General features: G+C 45.6%; 1 protein-coding gene across 1 annotated transcript in view; it reads left to right on the forward strand.

Moving 5' to 3' along the window:
• Mertk (MER proto-oncogene, tyrosine kinase) overlaps positions 1 to 16,390 on the forward strand; it is a 107,114-nt gene extending 90,724 nt beyond the window's left edge. Inside the window, exons 16-19 of the mRNA XM_052723981.1 lie at positions 3,436 to 3,545; positions 6,082 to 6,241; positions 7,734 to 7,870; positions 14,339 to 16,390. Coding sequence (XP_052579941.1) covers positions 3,436 to 3,545; positions 6,082 to 6,241; positions 7,734 to 7,870; positions 14,339 to 14,852 — 921 coding nt within the window. The 3' untranslated portion in view covers positions 14,853 to 16,390. The remainder of the gene's footprint in view (positions 1 to 3,435; positions 3,546 to 6,081; positions 6,242 to 7,733; positions 7,871 to 14,338) is intronic.
• The last annotated feature ends 4,786 nt before the right edge of the window (positions 16,391 to 21,176 follow it).

Below are 21,176 nucleotides of genomic sequence, written 5' to 3' on the forward strand. Positions count from 1 at the left end.
ACTTTAATTAGAGTGCCTTTTAGTAAGTCTGAGCCTTTTATCTTCTTCAAGCCTGTTGTAGATATTCTGAGCTCTGTGGATTTCCATATGGAATTTTAGAATCAACTCGTTCCAGTTTACAAAGAAGCCGGCTGGCACTGGGACAGGGCTTATGTGGAATATAGAAGTTAAGCAGTATTGACATTATAATAATATTAAGTTTTCTAAGCCATGAGTAGAGGATAATTCCTTCATTATATTTGAGTTTTTACATTGTCTCCAGCACTGTGAGAGAACGCATATGATAAGTTGCATGCTTCTTTGTTAAATTCGTTCCTGAGTGTCTTAATTTTATTGTGGCTTAATTGTTTCCTTTGCTTCCTTCCTTTCAGATTGTTGTCCCTAGTGCATAAAAATCTCTGTAGCGACATCTGCAATCCTCTTGCCTCATTTTTAAATTGTTCTGTGCAATTATTTTGTAAATAACTTTTAGTCACAGACTCCAAGAATAATGTAATTATTTCAGGAAAAAATATCACACATTAGTAGTATCTTCTATTCATACAGCTCACTAATGACAATAGGGTTTGCTGTTTCAAGGACCCAAACCCCATCCTGGAAATAAGCATCCAGAAAACTAAATGCCCTAAATACAGAGAGAAGAGGCAAAACTTCCATGTTTGATTCGTTTACCTTTTTCGTAACTCTGTTACTTAGGGTAAAGATAATTATGGCATTTTGGTTTCATGTGCACTATATAATTGGCATGTGTCATGGTCGGGAAATATGTCATTAAAAGTGTAGTATTCAAGCTTATAGCTGAATGCTAGAGAACCTGTCTAACACAAGGCCCCGAGTTCCATCCTCAGTACCACAGGAAACAAAACAAAATGCAGTGCCCTTGTGAATACCACTCTAGAGACCTCACAGTCCTTGGAGAAGGAGCCATGACAAATCCAATGTTCTGCGGTGGGGTGGGGGTGGGGGTGGGGAGCGTGGACAAACCACTCGTGATTCATGGGGGCCGGGGGTACTGTGGACAAACCACTCATGATTCATGATTGCCCGGAACATGTAGTCAGCCTTTCTCTAGTGCATGACTGCAATAAAACATTAAATTACTACTTGGAGATCTTCATTAGTCATCATCCTTAGAACCAATTCTAAATGCCTGGAAGGCCCCCGCTCTCTGCCTCTCTCCCTCCCTGCCTCCCTGCCTCCCTCCCTCCCTGTCTCCCTCCCTCCCTGCCTCCCTCCCTCCCTCCCTCCCTCCCTGCCTCCCTCCCTGCCTGCCTCCCTCCCTGCCTGCCTCCCTGCCTGCCTCCCTCCCTCCCTCCCTCCCTCCCTGCCTGCCTCCCTCCCTGCCTCCCTCCCTCCCTGCCTCCCTCCCTCCCTCCCTGCCTCCCTCCCTCCCTGCCTGCCTCCCTCCCTCCCTGCCTCCCTCCCTGCCTGCCTCCCTCCCTCCCTCCCTCCCTCCCTCCCTCCCTCCCTCCCTGCCTCCCTGTTTTCCTGTTTTTCTTTTAGGAATTTTTTGTTGTTGTTTTTGTTTTGAGACAGGGTCTTATTTTATATCCCAGGCTGGGCTCAAATTCTTAGAAAGTCTCCTGCCTCAGCCTCTCAAGTGCTGTATAAAAGGAATGAGCCACAACACCTGATATTTTTTATCTCTCTCTCTCTCTCTCTCTCTCTCTCTCTCTCTCTCTCTCTCTCTCTCTCTCACTTTGTGTGTGTGTGTGTGTGTGTGTGTGTGTGTGTGTGTGTGTGTGTGTGTGTGTGTTAGGGGCTGGTAGTAAACCCAGGGTTGCAGGGTTGTGTGTCTACCTCTGCCACTGAGCTGCATCCCCAGCCCACCGGTGACATGTTTACTCACATAGCAGTTTTGTCTGATTTTTACAGCACAGAGAAAACATTAGGTGGCTGAAATCTAGAAAGGCCCTAGAGAGAAAAAATAGAATTTCTGAATGTGTACTTGTATTTCAGTTCAAAGATGAGGGGTGAAGACCTGCCCCTAATTGTTAGTGTCTAGAAGAAGAAAATTATCTTTCAAATTATCTCAAAGTAAAATGAGCTGTCTTAGCATATGTGAGGCCCAGAGACCAACCTTGGTAGTGCCACACACAACAAATAGAAAAGGAGGAGAAGAAAAGGGGGAGGAGGGAGAGGGGAGGAAGAATAAAAAAATGATAGCAAGAGTACAGAATTAGAACCAGCTCCTAAAAGTTGGTTTTTCCCCTCCCAAACATCTGACCCTTTCCCAGAGTATCTCCCCTTCCCTCATTAAAACTCGGCCCTTGAGCCAGGGCGCTGGCTCAGCAGGTGAAGCTTCTTTCCACCAAGCTTGACAACCTGAGTTCATTCCCTGGGCCCCACATGATGGAGGGAGAGAACTGACTGCCGCAGGTTGTCCTCTGACCTCCAAATGTGTGCGGTGGCCCAGGTGACCCCTCCCTCCCTCCCTCCCTCCCTCCCTCCCTCCCTCCCTCCCTCCCTCCCTCACCCATACAAAGCAAACAGGCAGATGTAAAAGAAAATTTAAAGCAAACAATAAGGCCCTCCTCCCTCGTCCTCTCTGCTGGCATGGTCCTCTGTCCCGGTGCCTCTCGGGATGTGAAGGCTCACCTTGACCTCATGATCAGTGAAAAGATACAAAATGTTTTTCATCTGAAACACTTTTAATAGCAAAGAGAATGTAATGCTTTTCAAGAGGCTTTAGAGAGTGTCTTCTTTATTCCTGTTTTGAAGCATTATTTGCATTATTTCTGAGCCAGGTCATCCCAGCACTGGGGAAGCTGAGGCAGGAGGATCTTGAGTTGTAGTTGTTATTTATTAAGCGGCGCAATGTTATTCATTAAGCGGCGCTTTTTACCATGCGAGAAAAGCCGTGAGGTACAACAAAACCCACTATAAGAGTGATCACGCAGCACACCGTTGGACTGCATAGGATGTAAAGCCCTGGGATGACTAAGCGTCTTGCCAGGTATGCACAGTCATGGGGGAATGGCTAGGAATTCTAACAGTAGTCCTGCCTGAGCTATATAGAGAGAACCCTTCTCAAAGCAAAATATCCATCTTTAAAAAGTTAAAGACACAGAAAGGAAAGATTTCTTTCCTTGTGCCACTGCTCTAACTTAGGGAATAAGAACACCATTTCCAAGGCTGCAGAGATGGCTCAGCAGCTAAGAGCACTGGCTGCTCTTGCAGAAGACCCAGGTTGGAGACCCAGCACCTACATGGCAGTTCATGACCATCTGTGATTCCAGTTCCAGGGGAATCTGACACCCTCTCCTGACCTCCTTGGGTGCTAAGCACACACAGGGTGAACATACATACATTCAGACAAAATGCTTATACACATAAAATAATAATAAATACATCACTGTTTCCCCTTGGGTGAGAGTAACTTGCCAGCTGTTCCTTTTAAACCATAATGTCTCTTTTTTTGTTTCCTCCTGTTAGGTCATCCCCCTGCAGACACTGTTGAAGTTCATGGTGGACATTGCCCAGGGAATGGAGTATCTGAGCAACAGGAATTTTCTTCATCGGGATTTAGCAGCTCGAAACTGCATGTAAGAACCTAGGCCATCCTGGGGAGGTCCGGTCACTAGACTTCATAGCCTTGAACTTCACAGGGCGGGGAGTGACTTGCTGTTAGATTATAAAGGACAGATGGCTTGGAGATGGGATGGAGTGCCTTGCTTTGGATGGTATTTCTATCACTCTGATTTTGACTAGGCTCTTCCTTGGGGATTTTCTATGTCTCTGCCTCTAAGAATCTGGCTAGTGTCCAAAGCTCTCTCTGTTTTTTTCTTGTCACTCAGCTAGGGGCACTAGGCATGATCTTTGTGGTCTTTTCCAAAAGCCATCAGCTGGTTTTGGACTCTCAATAACATGTAAGTCAGCTAACCATAGTATAACTTGAATGGCAATAATGAAAATCCTAAAGGCCGTTTCCCCAAGCCCTTGTTGACACACAAAGAAAGCTCTCTCCTCAAAGAGGGTAAGAGATAGTGTATTCAAGAGCCAAATATGAGGGACCATGGCCTGAGAATACAGATTCAACTACCTCAAATATCACATCCCAAAATGGTAACTGTTTCCAGGTTATTATAGTAACATGACAAAGAGAAGCAAAATCCACACACTTTCAAATACATTGGTGGGAACATCAGGTAGGTGGGTAAATAAACTTCTGCTGTGGGCCTCAGATGCTATCTGATGACAGTTTTGGCCTTGGTTGGTGGAAAGCTGTCTGCTAAGTTAATACATCCAGAGGTTTCATCTGATAATTGCAGGACCTTAGGTCAGACACAGAGGTGGGCAGAGAATGGCAAGTTAGTGAGCTAAAGATAGCTCAAGATATGCTGTAGTTAGACTCTGCCCTGCGACATTCCAGCCGCTCCACAATCACTGAACTTCTAACCAGATAATCCTCCTTCTAGAAGATCCAACGTGAGGTGTAGTTTCTTTCCAGGAACTTGTATTCATATCTACCCCATACCTGTGATAAAATTTGGTACCTTAAATACCTGGAAGCTTTTCCGTCACAGCAGATGACGAATTACAAGAATTTACATAAGAACTTTGGACTTGAATTTTCTCCATTTCTTTACCCTGCTTCAACAGAACTATTACCTGATGTCAGTCTTCAAATACCGTAACTGTTCCTTGATTTTAACTTCCCCATTGTGAGATGAGGGAGTGGCCCATGTGTGCTTTTCTTGGTCAGAGATTGACAGTAGAGATGGCCACTCGCTCTTCTCAACTGCCCCCTCCCCCTTTTACTTCAGTTTTTAAAGCCCCAGGGGATTTCAACTGTGGATAGAGAATCATGAAATGTTATTTTTCTTTTAATATGCCCTTCGTGTTTTTCCTGCCAGGTAGGAGGACTGCCTGTCTAGTTTGCCCTAAACTGAAAGTATGAGACTTTTGGGTGTGCATACCTGTACTCCCAACACTCAGGAGACGGAGGCAGGAGGAGACCACAGTTCACAGTCATCCTCAGCAGCATGGCAAGTTTCAGGCCAACCTGGGCTACATGAGACCCTGTCTTTAAAAAAAAAACAAGTTAATGTCAGACAAACAAGGATAACTCAGTCACCTCCCGCCTCTCCCCTCCCCTTCCCTGTCTCCTCTCTGTCTCCTCTCTCTTCCTTTTCCTCCTTCTTATCTGTGACCTGTTTTACTGTTTACCTTGACCTTTCGTTGCAGTTTGTTTCCCTTTAACTTTCCGGTTCATTCCTTCGACAGCTGGCTACATTAGCAGGAAGGCCTTCGGCGCCATCTTTCAGTGCCCAGTGTCCCAGACTTCACCTCCTCTCCTGCCTCCCCTCCACAAGGCCTTGCGTAGTCCGTGAGGCCGGTGCTGCTTCCAGACACCAGGCAGGATGGCCATGGCCTGATGCCATCCAGGAAAGGACCAGGAGGAGCTAGTGACCCTCCATCCTGCTCTGCCGCATCTCTGTCCTCCCAGTGCCTCCCCACTGTGCCTGGGTGCCTTTGCTGGACCAGCCCCACACAGGCCAGAGTGATGGAATACAGTAGTGTCTAGTCCTTATTATTTGCTGTGTCTTTGATCTTAAAGCAGCTCCCTACTCAAGCTCATGGGCTTCGTGTCTTCTTCCTTCCTTCCTTCCTTCCCTTCCTTCCTTCCTTCCTTCCTTCCTTCCTTCCTTCCTTCCTCCCTCCCTCCTCTTCCTTCCTTCTTTCTTTCCTTCTTTCCTTCCTTCTTTCCTCCTTCTCCCCCCTCCTTCCTCCTTCTCTCCCCTCCTTCTTCCTTTTCCTTCCTTCATTCTTCCCCCTTCCCTTCCTCTCTTTCTCCTTTTCCTGTAAGGGTGCCATGAACCCCAGGCTGGCCTTGAACTTGCCAAGCAGCTGAGGATGACCTTGAACCTTTGTTCTTCCTGCCTCCACCTCCCAAGTGCTGGGATTAGAAGCATTCACTACTATTCCCATTTATGCTGTGCTGGGAGTCAAACCAAGCGTCTGCTAACTGAGCCCCATCTATAACCACTCCGTGTCTTTAGCTACTTTTCACGCATCTGATACCTGGGATTAAAAGCTCTGCTCCCGAGGTTGCTGAGGACCTCAATTCACTCTTCACAGGTTGCGCGATGACATGACTGTCTGTGTGGCCGACTTTGGCCTCTCTAAGAAGATATACAGTGGTGATTATTACCGCCAAGGCCGCATTGCCAAAATGCCTGTGAAGTGGATCGCCATAGAGAGCCTGGCAGACCGAGTCTACACAAGCAAAAGTGACGTGGTGTGTACACAGCTTTGATTGGACAAAGATGGGGACACACTGAAAGAAATGGTGGAGATTGACGATGCAGGGAACTGCACTCTGATAAACTGAGGGCCAGGAGCATGCTCGGACCATGCTTTTATTTAACGGACTTACTCATTCATTTGCTTTTTGTGGTCCTGGGGTTGACCCTAGGCCTCACACATGCTATGAGCACACTAATATAATTTCTCAGCCTCCCTCTTTTTTACTCTTAAGATTTAATTTTAGGGCCGGGCGGTGGTGGCACACACCTTTAATCCCAGCAATAGGGAGGCAGAGCCAGGCAGATCTCTGCGAATTCGAGGCCAGCCTGGTCTACAGAGTGAGATCCAGGACAGGAACCAAAACTACACAGAGAAACCCTGTCTCGACAAACTAAAAAAGAAAAAAGATTTAATTTTATTTTCATTATGTGTATAAGTATGTGGATCTGTATGTGGATATGTGCACATGTATGCAGGTGTTCTCAGAGGCCAGAGGCATCAGATCCCCTGGAGTCTGAGCCAATCACAGGTGATTATGAGTCAAAATTGAATGCTGGGGACCAAGAGTAGAAAGTGCTCTTAACTACTGAGCCATCTCCATCCCCCTTTACTTTTTATTAATTTTTATGTGTATGGATGTTTGGCCTCTTTGTATGTCTGGGCACCATGTGTGTGCCTAGTGCCCATGGAGGCCAGAAGACTGTCAGATCCCCTGGAACTAAAATTACAGATGGTTGTGAGCCCTCATGTGGGGGCTGGGAATTGAACCCTGGTCCTCTGGAAGAGCAGACAGTGATAGTAATCACTGAGCCGTCTCTCCAGTCTTCTATACCTTTTATTTTTGAAGCAGGCTCTGTCTATGTATCCTAGAAAGTCCTTGAACTCCCCGGTCCTCCGGCTTCAGCATCTTCGGTAGCTGCGATTACAAGTGTGCACCGTTATACCTGGCTTTTATATCTTGTAGAAAGTCTAACTCTGCAAATAGTCGATTGTGGTGAAATGCTTACATTCAGAACCTATGCTTCGCATCTGACCTTCAGAAATTCTCTCCGGTTTCTTTGCTACAAATGAGTGACTTGTTGCCCGTAACTAAGATATTCACATTAAATTGAATGAGTTCATTTGGTAGCCTTTGGACCCCATATGCTATGAAGAAGATGCTGTGTAATTATAGCCTTGATCCGAGCTTGGGGAAAGAAAATACTCCACAGCAAGAGTATAATCACGAAGTAAGCAGTGATGATATGGGATGAGGCTCTATCTGCCTTTAGCCAAGTTTCCCAGAACAGCTTTGGTACAATTGGGGAACTATGGGGCTTCAACCCCGTGTGTTGCTGTGTTGGGAGAACAGTGGGCCACAGACATAATTACCAGCTTTGTGCTTCCTCATCAGGGCTTTAAAGAAATGACCTTTCCCCATGAAACAGTCCATTCAGCCTTTGTGGAAAGACTTTTGTCCTAACTTCTTGTGGCTTTGTTCTCAGTGGGCTTTTGGCGTGACCATGTGGGAAATAGCGACGCGGGGAATGACTCCCTATCCTGGAGTCCAGAACCACGAGATGTATGATTACCTTCTCCACGGCCACAGGCTGAAGCAGCCCGAGGACTGCCTGGATGAACTGTAAGTGAGCATCCCTGTGTCACTGGACTTTCTGCCTGGGGTGGCTACCTGGTTGTGCAGTGACCTGGGAAACATAGGCATGGCTAGTGTAAGCAGGGCCTGCTGTTAGCCAGGAGAGCCTGTGCAGGGAGTCCACTCACAGAAGCCTCCGGCCAGCAGTCATTCCTGATGTAGGTGGTGGTGTATGGCCAGCTCCTGGGAGCCCACTGTGACTCACTTATCCAAAAGCTCTCAACCTCCATCCATGGGCACAGTCAAGACAAGGTACCAGTATGTGTTTCTGAACAACAACGTAAGAACCACTGGGAAGTAGATGCTGCCAATAAATAGGCCTGCTTTATAGTATATGAGGTACTAGGATCCTTCATCCCTTACTTGGAACCCAGTAATCCTTTTCCTCTATAGCATTTCAAACTTACTGGTCACACTTAGGAACCTGGGCTAGTTAGTGCCTTTGAGAGCAAACTGCCTCTCAGAATCGCTTGGGAAGCATTCTGACAATGCATTTGCTTATCCCTATGCCTAGAGGGTGTGGTGCTGCTGGCACGAAGTGGGGCTGGAAATTGTGTGTTTAAAATGTTCCCTGGAGACCTGTGCTTGGCCAGGTGTGAACTCCCCCAACTCCTACCACAAAGCCCTCTCTCAGTCTTCAATGCCACGTACCACGGAAAGACACCCAGGTCTTGGGGTTGTACACATGTGTGGCCATAGCAGCTGGCTTAACCCCTCTGTGCCTCCTATCATCCGCAACAGAGTGTATGTCTCTTCAGAGAACTGTGGTTCTGGACAAAAGCAACTGAAGTGGGGAGGGGGTTGTTTCAGCTCACAGTTCAAGGTGTCCATCGTGGCAGGGAGTCAAGGCAAGAGGAGCTTGGCACAGCCAGTCACATCACACCCACAGTAGGGAAGAACAGAGAGTAAGGAATGCTTGCCGCCCCTCAGGCCCCTTTCTCATACAGCCCAGGATCACCTGCCTAGGGATTGGTTCCGCCTACAGTTAAGACAATCATCCCATGTTGATTAAGGTGGTCAATATCATCTCTCACAACCATGCTCATAGGCTCATCTCCCAGATGCTTATAGAATCTGTCAAGTTGATAATACTAACGATCATGGTGTATTTGCACGTGTGAGGTGCACATGCGTGTGTCATATGTGTGGGTATATGTGGAGACTGGAGATTGGTGTCAAGTGTCCTCTTCAGTTGATCTCCACTTTTATTTTCTGAGGCAGAGTCTCTTGCTGAACCTGGAGCTCATGGGTTTGACTTGTCTAGTTAGCTTGCCCCCAGGCATCCTTACCCACCACATTCTGATGGCTGGGAATAAAGGCCAGCCACTCTAACTACCTGGCTTCTACATGTATGCTGAGGATCCCAATTCTGGTCCTTCTGCCTGCGAGGCAAGTGCTTTATCCACTGAGCCACCTTCCCAGACTCATCAGTTCGAGCTCCCCAAGCACCTTGCTGAACTTTTCAAGACAGTGCCTTGCAATGGTGACATACCCTTTCTCAATGGTGAGGCTCCTTTAAGGACCATGGGCTTGGGATAGTCTCATCATATTTAGTAAGAACATTACAAAAACATAGGCCTGAGCTAGCTCTGTCATGGAGCAGCATGTGGGATGCTGGTGCCAGTGAGTATATGCAAGACCCTCAGGCCCATCCCAAGCGCTGTCTCTGCAGTCTCATTTGGCACCCAGGGCCAGGTTGCTTTGTACACAACATCCTAGGTCCATCTGTGGTTTAAACACTAAGCCAAACACAAGGAGGATTGTTTGGTTCCCAGCCACAGCCTGCTTTGTGGTTGAAGATGTCTAATACTAAACAGAAACGAAGGCTGTAAGTCTCTTGAAAACATCTTAAAAGTCCTGATTCGATTAGTTCTAGGGTTTCACGGTAGTTTTTTAAAGGACTGTGTTAATGAAATGTTGGCTTCTGGAAATGAGGAAGCCTTTCTATGTAGCCACACTGCCCAGGAAGTTTTGTTGTGGTTTCTTCCTTAGCTATCCCCCTGCACCAGCAGAAGCTGACATTTAGCAATGGTCAGTCTGGGTCTGAGTGAGGTCTAAACTGTGTCACACTGTGGTTTTTATGTTTCACTTCAGACTAAAACAAGAGACTGCTGAGCTGGTGTTCTCTGAGAACACTTTTAGGTGGCAGAGTCAGCTCCCCTCCTGTGGCTGGGGACCCAGGTGGTTGTAGACAAGCTGCAGTCCCCATGTTCCTGATGGCTGCATGCCCTGGGCTTGCAGATGTGATGTGGTCAGCAGGCTGGTGAAGCAGGCTTTATTCCTGAGCTTTATGTGTATGCCAGCAAGCAACAGCCTCTCCCAAAGAGGCCTCAGTGCTTCCTTTTCTGGGACATTCTTTTTTAAAAAAGAAAACACAAAATGAATATTCTGAGTTTCTCTGAGTCCAACCACGGTTAGGATGAATGTACTCCTGTGTGCAGCTACTCTTTGGCTGCTTTGAGCTAACTGAAATGTAGCAATGTTGACTGGGGAATGTGGCTCAGTGGTAAGGGAGCTTGCCTAGTGTGCACAAGGTCTTATGTTCAGTCTCCAGTACTGTAAAACAAAGAGATAAGGAAGTGAGAGAAAGATACAGAGGAGGAGGGAGAAGCAGGGAGGACAGACAGACAGAGCTCCGTCACAGAGCCCCTTGGCCCCTACTCTCTAATCCTGCCCTGGGTCACCTCGCCTGTCATGCAGTGTCCAGACTGTCAGTCTTGCTCCTGCTGTCCAGGATGCCACTTTCTGTTATGCTTCAATTGACTTCTGTGGGACATTTCTCGAGCTGAGCTCTTCACGGCCTCCCTGGCCCCCTCGGAACCCTCCCCAGCAGCTGTCTACCGTGGTCCATGACGTGAGACTCCTCCCTTTATCCTCTGGGATGGCAGTCTTATTCCCCACGGGGTCCTGTTGGCCAGTAGTGACTCTTCAGAATTCAGAATTCCTCTCATTGCTGGGCATGATAGCACACACTTTTAATCCCAGCAGAGGCAGGCTGATCTCTGTGAGTTTGAGGTCAGCCTGGTCTATATAGTAAGTTTCAAGATAGCCAGGGCTACATTACAAGAGCCTGTCTGAAAGAAAGAAAGAAAGAAAGAAAGAAAGAAAGAAAGAAAGAAAGAAAAGAAAGAAAGAAAGAAAGAAAGAAAGAAAGAAAGAGGGGGAGGGAGGGAGGAAGGGAGGGAAGGAGGGAGGAAGGGAAGGAAGGAAGAAAGGAGAAAGAAAACAAAACAGGGCTGGAGAGATATCTCAGCAATTAAGAACACTGATTATTCTTCCAGGAGACCTGGGTTCAATTCCCAGCACCTACAAGGCAGTTAACAACAGTCTGTAACTCCACTTTCAGGGGATCTGACGCCCTTTTCTGGTTTCTGTGGGCAATGCACACATACGGTACACAGACATTCATTCAGGCAAAACACCCACATATTATACATATAAAGTAAGAATAAATAAAACTTTAAACAAACAAACAAACATTCCCATCTTCTTCCTCTCTCATTGCTGACACTGACATCACAGAAACCCAGGATTTCATTCCCATCATGATGATGTCATGACATAAATACAGTGCAGAACCTTCATCTCCCTTCCCCAAGGCTCCTCCTTCACTGCTTAGACAGCAACCAAAGAGATTCTCCAATGTTATAATCAGAAGCTGGGGTACCTCTGTGGTAGAGAACCTGCCTAGTATGCACGGATGTTACCTAGTATGGTAACATCCTAAGTACCACAGACAGACAACTACAATTATAATGTATACAATCTGGCCATGGATTGCTTCTGGACAGCATCTTCCTGTGGTTTCCTAGCCCCTTATCATATCTTTCAAAGTCATATTTAAGATGGGCATGGTGAGGTATGCCTGTGCAGAAAGGTCAAAAGTTTGAGGCCAGCCCTGGCTATTTAGTAAGGCCCTATCTCATGTATCTCATATATAAAATATTTGTAATAAATAAATGCATATTTGTGACATAGATCACAAAATTATATTTATATTCTCATAAAGTATTAGACATGAAAGGAAAATACATTTCAAGATAGTACTGCTACTATTCTCTATGAAGACAGGTCACTTAGCTCTTTCTTCTAAGAGGTGGGGTAAATGAAAGAGAATTAAACAGCATGGCACAGTAATGAAAAGGATGTTATGTCCCTAAGGACTTAATTTCTCAAAGCCTTTCTGAGCAAACAATTAAGGCTCTGTGCAAAACTGGAGTCGTGCAAATTGACCAGTGCTGTGAAAAACCTCAGAAACAGGAGCAAAGCTTGTTTGTCCGGTCTAAGGGACTAGCTACTGAGAGTGAGTTAGAGAAACTCCTGAGGCGAGGATGGAACAGGAGGACTGTGGGGGGCGTGTCAGGGTGGAGTTCTGGGTTGAGGTCCCACCCTTTGAAGGCTGAAAAGGACACGATCATGTCTGCATGGATGAGCTCTGTGTACTGTGTGAGGACGAACACTTACTAGGATTGACCCAAGGATCTATAGATTATATATAAATGAAAAAATGGAAATTGTGCATTTCTGTTCCTGAGAAGCCAATAATCAGCATGAGCTAGATAATTTAGATTCGGCTCAGTTTTCTTTTCTTTTTTTTAAAGATTTACTTATGTATGTATTTTATGTCTTCAAAAGAGGGCATCAGATCCCAGGGGACTACAGTTAGAGACGGTTGGGAGCCGCCATGTGGGTGCTAGGAGTTGAACTCAGGACCTCTGGAAGAGCAGCCAGTGCTCTTAACCACTGAGCCATCTCTCAGGCCCCTCAGCTCAGTTTTCTTATCCAGTGACATTAATATCAATTTCCCAAAGCAGGGAAAGATCAAAATGAAATGCTGGCGTGGCTCTTTCGCAGCCCGGTAATTCCCAGTTGTCATTTCCTTCCCGTGTCCCTCGACTGTAATCCTTAATGACACTAGACATTGGGGATGATGTTGCCTGGAAGAGAGGAACATCCCCGGTAGAGCTCAGCAGAAAGGTCTTGAGGAACACTTGTGTGATGGACTTGCCCAATCCGAGCCTGATTCCTCTGCTTCCTCCTGCTACCCATGAGCCCAGGACATGTGCTGTAATTTACAATGTGCGGTGGCAGAGCTGTCGGGAAGACCAGAAGGGAGTGACACACACACTACGTACCACTCAGTTACCCATCATGTGCCACTCAAGCTCTGGGTCTTCTTACTTAGTTCACTGGTCCAACCAAATCAGCGGTTTTGGTCACACCTCAGGTTAATGGTATAGACAGAGATTAGCGAACTTGTTTGGTAAATGTCCTAGCTACTTTTCTATTGCTGTGAAGAGACACAAGGACAAAGGCAACTTATAAAAGAAAGCATTTATGGTGGCTCACAACCATCTGTAATGAGATCTGGTGCCCTCTTCTGGCCTGCAGTCATACATGCTGCTGTATACATAATAAATAAATAAATCTTTAAAAAAAAAAAGAAAGAAAGCATTTAATTGGGGACTTGCTTACAGTTTCAGAGATAAGTCCATGACCATCCATAAGCATGAGGAAGAGAGAGAGAGAGAGAGAGAGAGAGAGAGAGAGAGAGAGAGAGAGAGAGACTATTTGGGCTTTGAGTTTCAAAGCCTACCCTCAGTGACACTTCCTCTATCAAGGCCACACCTCCTTAGTCCTTCCCAAACAGTTCCACCAACTGCAGACTAAGCATTCAAATAGATGAGCCTATGGGGGCCATTCTCATTTAAATCACCACAGTAAAGTACCAAATAGGAAATAATTTTGGCTTTGAGGGCCTTTTGTAGCACCAACTCAATGCTACAATCATGGCAAAAGCAGTCACAGACAATAGCACATAATTAGATATAGCTGTGTTCTAATAAAACTTTATTTACAGAGTAGTTTGATTACAAAGCCTGTATGAGAAAAGGATGTTAAATCCTTTTATTTGCAAAAGTTGATATAATTGTCAGATGCATCTTCTATTTTTAGAAACAGGATTTTTTTTTGACAAGAGGCTGAGGAAATGGCTTAGTAGGGAAGAGTACTTACTGAGCAAGTGTGACAACCTGAATTCAATCCACAGCACCTATGTAAAAAGTTTGGTGTAGCTGTGAGTGGCAGAGACATGTGGATTCCTGGGGCTCACTGGTCAGCCAGTCTAGGCCAAACAACAAGCCCCTGGTTCAGTGAGAGACGCTGTCTCAAAGGAATAAAGTAGAGAGGAATAGCGCAATAGACCAGATGCTCTCCCCAGCCTCTATATACACATGCACAAGTACATATAACACACACACACACACACACACACACACACACACACACACACAGAAACATTTAAAAAGTTGAATAACCATTCATTTCCACAAAAAGGTGGAACAAATGCTGATGAAAATAGAATGAAATTGAAGACTAGGTGAGGAGGAAGGGGTGGTGGCACTGAGGGATCTGGGTCTGTGCCAGGTAACACTCACGCGTCTCTGTCATCACCAGGTATGACATCATGTACTCGTGCTGGAGTGCCGATCCCTTGGACCGACCCACCTTCTCAGTGTTGAGGCTGCAGCTGGAAAAGCTCTCTGAGAGTTTGCCTGATGCACAGGACAAAGAATCCATCATCTACATCAACACCCAGCTGCTAGAGAGCTGCGAGGGCCTGGCCGACGGGCCCTCGCTCGCTGGGCTAGACATGAACATTGATCCTGACTCCATCATTGCCTCTTGCTCCCCCAGCGCTGCCATCAGCGTGGTCACGGCAGAAGTTCACGAGAACAACCTTCAGGAGGAAAGATACATCCTGAATGGGGGCAATGAAGAATGGGAGGGTGTGGCCTCCACTCCTTTTGCTACAGTCACACCTGGAAAGGACGATGTCTTACCAGAGGACAGACGCACCAAAAATGGGATCCTCTGGTCTCACTGCAGTACGCTACCCTTGGGGAGCCCATCACCAGATGAACTTTTGTTTGCAGATGACTCCTCAGAAGACTCTGAAGTCCCGATGTGAGGCAAGCTGAGGGGAGGCATGAGAGAACCAAGCAAATACTGCTTCGTGGGATCTGGTTGACTTAGTTACTTTACTATTGCTGTGATGAAACACCACGAGCAAAGCAACCTATAAGAGGAAGTGTTTAACTAGGTTTACAGTTTCAGAGGGTCAGAGTCCATGACTGTAGAAGGAAGGCAGGGTGGCGGAAACAGCTGAGAGCTTACATCTTGAATGGCAAGCAAGCGACAGAGAGTACTCTGGGAAAATGGTACCACTCTTTTGAAACCTCAAAGCCTACTCCCAGTGACGCACCTCCTTCAATAAGGCCACACCTCCCAATCCTTCCCAAACAGTTCCACCAGCTGGAGATGAAGCACTCAAACATATGAGCCATTCTCACTCAAAATACCACACACTGGTTATACCTGATGCTCTGGCATTTGTTTTCCTTACTTATTTTACTTGTAAAGTTCGTGGCCTGATAGCACCAGGTGAATGCTGTCAAGTTTTCACTATAAATACATAACCAGGGTCTGGAGAGATGTCTCATGGGTTAAGAGTGTCTGCTGTTCTTGCAAAGGACCTAAGTTGAGTTGCCAGCAACTAAATCAGGGGGCTCACAACCACCTGTAACTCCAGGTCTGATACTCTCTTCCGGCCTCTGAGGGCTCCTGGACTCATAAGGCCTACTCACATGCAGTCACACATAAATCCAAGTAAATTTAAAAGTAAGTAAACAAACAGCAAGACTGGGAGTGTGGCTCAGCCGCTGAGTGTGTGTTTCACCCGTGGACTGCCTTGCGCTCTATCCCAAGACCCCAAAACAGTACAAAATAAAAATACAGAGGCTAGGGGAAATAGCTGGGTTGGAAAGTCCTTAACTTGTAAGCACTAGGATGTCAGTTTGATCCCCAGAGCCTACAGAACAAAAAAGTTCCATGTGGTGGCTCAGGCTTGTCATCTCAGTGCTGGGGAAGAGGAGGAGACAGGTGGATTTCTGATGCCCACAGGGCAGCCAGCCTAGGTGAGGTCCAGGCCAAGGGAGACCCTCAAAGAAAAAAGGTGGACAGCACCTGAGGAGTGATACTTGATGCTGCCCTTTGACCTCCATACACACACACAGACACACATACACACATACACACACACCCCAGCATATACATGAACATGTTCACACAAGAAAAAATATACATAAAATACATAATATATTTATTTAAAGAGAGAACATATATGCATATGGTGGAAAGAGACAAGGATATTATATTTTAATAAAAGATGACTTATTTCACTGACCTTGCAGATCTTAAAATATATTTCTCAGTGTTAACGTTTGTACAGAATCAATGTTGCTTTTTTAAAGTCGTTTTCTTTTCCACAGTATTAAATGTAAAAGTGTTTGTAAAATGAAATGCTAGATTTTGACTTCGTTTTTGACTTTCATGAGAGTCCTGGTATGCCTTCACGAATCATGTGTCTGATACGAATGATTTATTTCATGTTCGAGGTTTTACAACTGATCGCCTGATCTGACTTCTTAATAAAATACAAATAAGGAAGGATGTGTTCAGCATGCTTCAGACTTGGAAAGACAACAGTCACCAGCAGCCCTGATACCTTTGCAAAGGAGTCCCTTAATGGCTGTCCCTCACCACAGTTCCTCTGCTCATTCTTAGGATTGCTTTTGAGGGAAATGGAAAAACCATCTCAGAGTCTATAGATGAATGACTGGCAAAAAGGCTCAGCTGGGCCGGGCGGTGGTGGCGCACGCCTTTAATCCCAGCACTCAGGAGGCAGAGGGAGGTGGAGCTCTGTGAGTTCGAGGCCAGCCTGGGCAGCCTGGGCTACAGAGTGAGTTCCAGGACAGGCTCCAAAGCTACACAGAGAAACCCTGTCTCGAAAAACCAAAACCAGAACAAAAAACAAAAAAAAAGGCTCAGTTGGTAAAGGTACTTGTTACCAAAGCTGATGTCCTGGATTTGATTCCCAGGACTGACCTGGTGGAAAGAAAACCAACAGAGATGTCTTCTGACCTCCACATTCACACACACACACACACACACACACACACACACACACACACACACACACACACACACTAAATTAGTAAATAAATAAATGTAATTTTAAAGAGTTCATAAATGAGAAAAATAATAAAGGATTCAAGATTATATATACTGAGAAGATTTCAAATAAGCTGGAAGGGTCTGACAGATTGAGTCATGCTGCTGTTGGAGAGGTGGCACTCACAGGAGGTGGGCAGCACAGGGCCAGGACTGAGGCTATAGAGTTCTGCCTTCTCATTCCCAGCTCAGCCATCACTTGTTGAGTACTTGCCTTGTTTCCAGCCCTGTATATGTCCGGTCCCTTTACTGTGTGTCCTTCTACCATAGGTACCAGTGACATTATCACCATGTCTAGGCCAGGAAACCAAGGCTTGGAAATACTAAATAACCTGCTTACAGCACGTGTCTAGAGACTGTGAGAGCCAGATTTTAGAACATTTGAATGAGCACATGGTTCAGGGGGTTGTACTAGTAAGTTTCATCTTACAACAAACACTAGAGCACTGGTTCTCAACCTGTGGGTCGTGACTCCCTGGGGGGTCAAACGACACTTTCACAGGTGTTACCTAAAACCGTCTGCATATCAGATATTTACATTATGATTCATAACAGTAACAAAATTACAGTTATGAAGTAGCAACCATAGTAGTTTTATGGCTGGAGGTCACCACAACATGAGGGAACTGTATTCAAGGGTCATCAAAGCATTTGGAAGGTTAAGAACTACTGTACTAGAGGCAATTAACTTACAAAAAAAAAAAAGAAAAGATAAGGTTTATTTAGCATACAATTTGGAGATTACAATCCTAGATAGGGCAACTCCTTGGCTCTGCCTTTGGTAAGGATGGCAGATGGTAAAGGTTGAAGAAACACATGCTTATGTGCACACCATTAGCCAGGAAGCAGAGAGGCCAAGGTTGGAAGAGTACTCTTCCAAACACTGAAGGTCCTCCACAAGATCCCACCTCCATGGAAACGTTGTGGAATATTCATGTGTTACATTCATTTATGCTGTGGAATATTTGTTTAATGATGCAAAGATGTGTTGCATTCTTTCATGTTGCATCTGTTTAAGTCTGTGAAGCTGTGTTACTTTGCCTGTCTAAAATACCTGATTGATCTAATAAAGAGCTGAATGGCCAGTAGCAAGGGAGGACAAAGAAAAGGAGAATGACAGGAGGATACCAGGGGCCAGCCACCCAACCACCCGGTCAGCCACAGAGTAAGAAGGAAAGAAAGGTATTTAGAATAAAGAAAGGTAAAAAGCCCAGAGGCAAAATGTAGTTAAAGAGAAACAGGATAATTTAAGTTAGAAAAGCTGGCTAGAAACAAGCCAAGCCAAGGCCAGGCATCCATAAGTAAGAATAAGTCTCCATGTATTTGTGAGCTGGGTGGCATGCCCCCAAAGTTAAAAAAAAAAACTACAGGGAACCCCTGGGGAACACCCATCCAAATCATAGCAGGGTTCTACTCCAAAGCCTCTAGACATTTTATTTAATATATACAGATTTCATTCACTGTGTGCCAGGGATGGCACTCATTTAATTTCATGGAGCAGACAGGTGGGTAGACAGGCTGGGAGAGACTGACTGCCAAGGGCAGTAAACTGATGCCATCCATGGAAACACTGTGCAGATCCAGGGCCCTTGGCATCATCAGAATTGTTTGCTTCAAACTTGAGAGTGAGCTCACCCCGGCTGCAGCGGCCTTCAGGGATCAGAGTACACAGGGTTCAGAGCTGCAGTCTTTCATAGCCGAGTCCTGGCTCCAGCTGCCAGGCCAGGATCCCCATCTCCAGGGTGGCTCCCTTGTCACTGTGCAAAGGTTCTGAGGAGTTTAGATGAATCTACATCCTTATCAAATGTCAGCATCACATTTTATTAGTGAAAGGAAAAACAGACAATCATAGCCTATAAAGATAATTATGCAGTCGGGCAGTGGTGGCGCACGCCTTTGATCCCAGCACTTGGGAGGCAGAGCCAGGTGGATCTCTGCAAGTTTGAGGCCAGCCTGGTCTACAGAGTGAGTTCCAGGACAGGCACTTAAAACTACACAGAGAAACCCTGTCTCAAAAAACAAAAAACAAACAAAATAGATTAATATGCTAGGGTACTGGCAAGGTGGCTGAGCAGTCAAGAACACTGACTGCTCTTGCATAGGACTTGGGTTTGGTTCCCAGCACCCATGTGGCAACTCATAACTGTCTGTAACTCCAGTTCCAATGAATCAGATACTTTTATGGAGAGTGGAGACCAGGCAAGCACATAGTATGCATACATACATGCAGACAAAAACAAAAAACAAAAAAAACAAAAACCTCATACACATAAAATAAAAATACATAAATATTTTAAAACTATTTAAGGAGCTGAAGAGAAGGCTCAATAATTAGAGAGCTTGCTGTTCTTGCAGAAGACCTGAGATCAATTCTCAGCACCCATGTCAGGTGTCTCACAACTGTCTGTAACTCCAGCTCTAGAAGAATCTAATTCCCTGGCCTCCAGTAGCATCTGAATGCAATATCTCTATCTTTGTCTCTCTCTGTCTCTCTGTCTCTCTCTCTGTCTCTCTCTCTCTCTCTCTCTCTCTCTTTCTCTTTCTCTCAAAGGTCCCTGTTTTAAAAAATATTTTAAAACATATATTGCTGAAATTTTGTGACTAGTTTAAAAATTAATGAAACACATTTTTAAAAAATTTTATTATTTATTTATTTATTTATTTATTTAGGTTTTTTGAGACAAGGTTTCTCTGTGTAGTTTCGGTGCCTGTCCTGGGTCTCACTGTGTAGACCAGGCTGGCCTCAAACTCACAGAGATCCGCCTGGCTCTTTCTCCCAAGTGCTGGGATTAAAGGTGTTTGCCACCACCGCCAGGCCTGAAACACATTTTTTGTTTGTTTTTCAAGACAGCATTTCTCTGTTTAATAGCCCTGGTTGTCCTGGGACTCCCTTTGTAGACCAGGTTGGCCTCAAACTCACAGAGGTCTGCCTGCCTCTGCCTGCCTCTGCCAGCTGAGTGCTGGGAATCAAGATGTGCACCACCACGCCTGGCTAATAAAACACTTTTTAACACTTGGGAAAAGTTTCTTGTTGGTGGTACCCACGAGAGTTTGAAGAACTCAGGGCAGTGAGACGGCTCAGTGGGTAAGGTGGTGCCACCAAGCCTGACTACCGGAGTTCGATCCCTAGGACTCATAACCTGCGTGGTAGGAAGGAAGAACTGACCCTTCAAGTTGTCCTCTGACCCCTGCACAAGGGCAGTGGCACACACACACACACACACACACACACACACACTCACAGTAATCAAAAAACACTGTTAAAGAATTTGAAGAGAGCTAGAGAGATGAGTCCGTGGTTGAGAACACTGGCTACTCTTGCACAGGACCTGAGTTCAGTTCCTGAATGCACAGCCATTGCTAACCACAGCTCCAAGGGACCCAAAGTTCTCTGCAGGTACCAGCCACACATGTGGTGTGCATACATACATGCATGCAAAACACTCAAATACATGAACTAAGAGTGAATTAAAGCAGCTTTTCCGTTGTGTCATATTAACTTAGGATGTGCTGCATTTGTTTATGCTGTGGAATATTTGTTTAATGATGCAGAGATGGGTCACATTTGTTAGATTAAATAAAATTAACCTGTGGTCAGGAGGCTGAGTTCGCAATTAGCTGACAGGAAGCGGTAGGGAGGAGCCACTATAGTGAGGGTTCTTCAGTGGGGGTGGAGCAGAAGGACGCTGGTTTTTGAGGAGACACAAGCAAGGAGAGAAGGTGAGCTACTTGCTATTCAGCCTCTCTGAGCTAGCAGAATTTCACTTCAACCTCTGAATTCTGAGTTATTTCAAGAGGTAAAGATCTAAAGTTTCCCTTAGTGGCCTTGAGAGAGCAGTGCCCGAGGGAGCCGAATTCCCGCAGGCTGCAGCCCTTGAGCTGGAACCGCGTGCTGGTAGCTGCAGAGTTGCAGCTGCTGATTAGGACAGGCATTGCTTAAAGGGCAGCCACTGTATTGAAGCCCTGATTAGGGATTAAGAATAGCTAGATTAAACAACAAAAATTTACATAGAAAGGAAAGTGCATATCTGCTGGAAATTTTCCTATACATTTAATATTAAGTATCTAAACTACTATGCAATGGATTTTATATTTCTTAACTATATGCTATTTTAAAAAAGCATATACTGAATTAGATCATCAAATGCCCCACCACACTCCAAATCCCACCCAGGTGACTCTCTTCTCCATGTGGCCTGGGTCAGTGCTGCTGTAGTGGTGT

This window comes from Peromyscus californicus, unplaced genomic scaffold, assembly GCF_007827085.1.
Source record: "Peromyscus californicus insignis strain IS unplaced genomic scaffold, ASM782708v3 Scaffold_7__1_contigs__length_154581171, whole genome shotgun sequence".
NCBI lineage: Eukaryota > Metazoa > Chordata > Mammalia > Rodentia > Cricetidae > Peromyscus > Peromyscus californicus.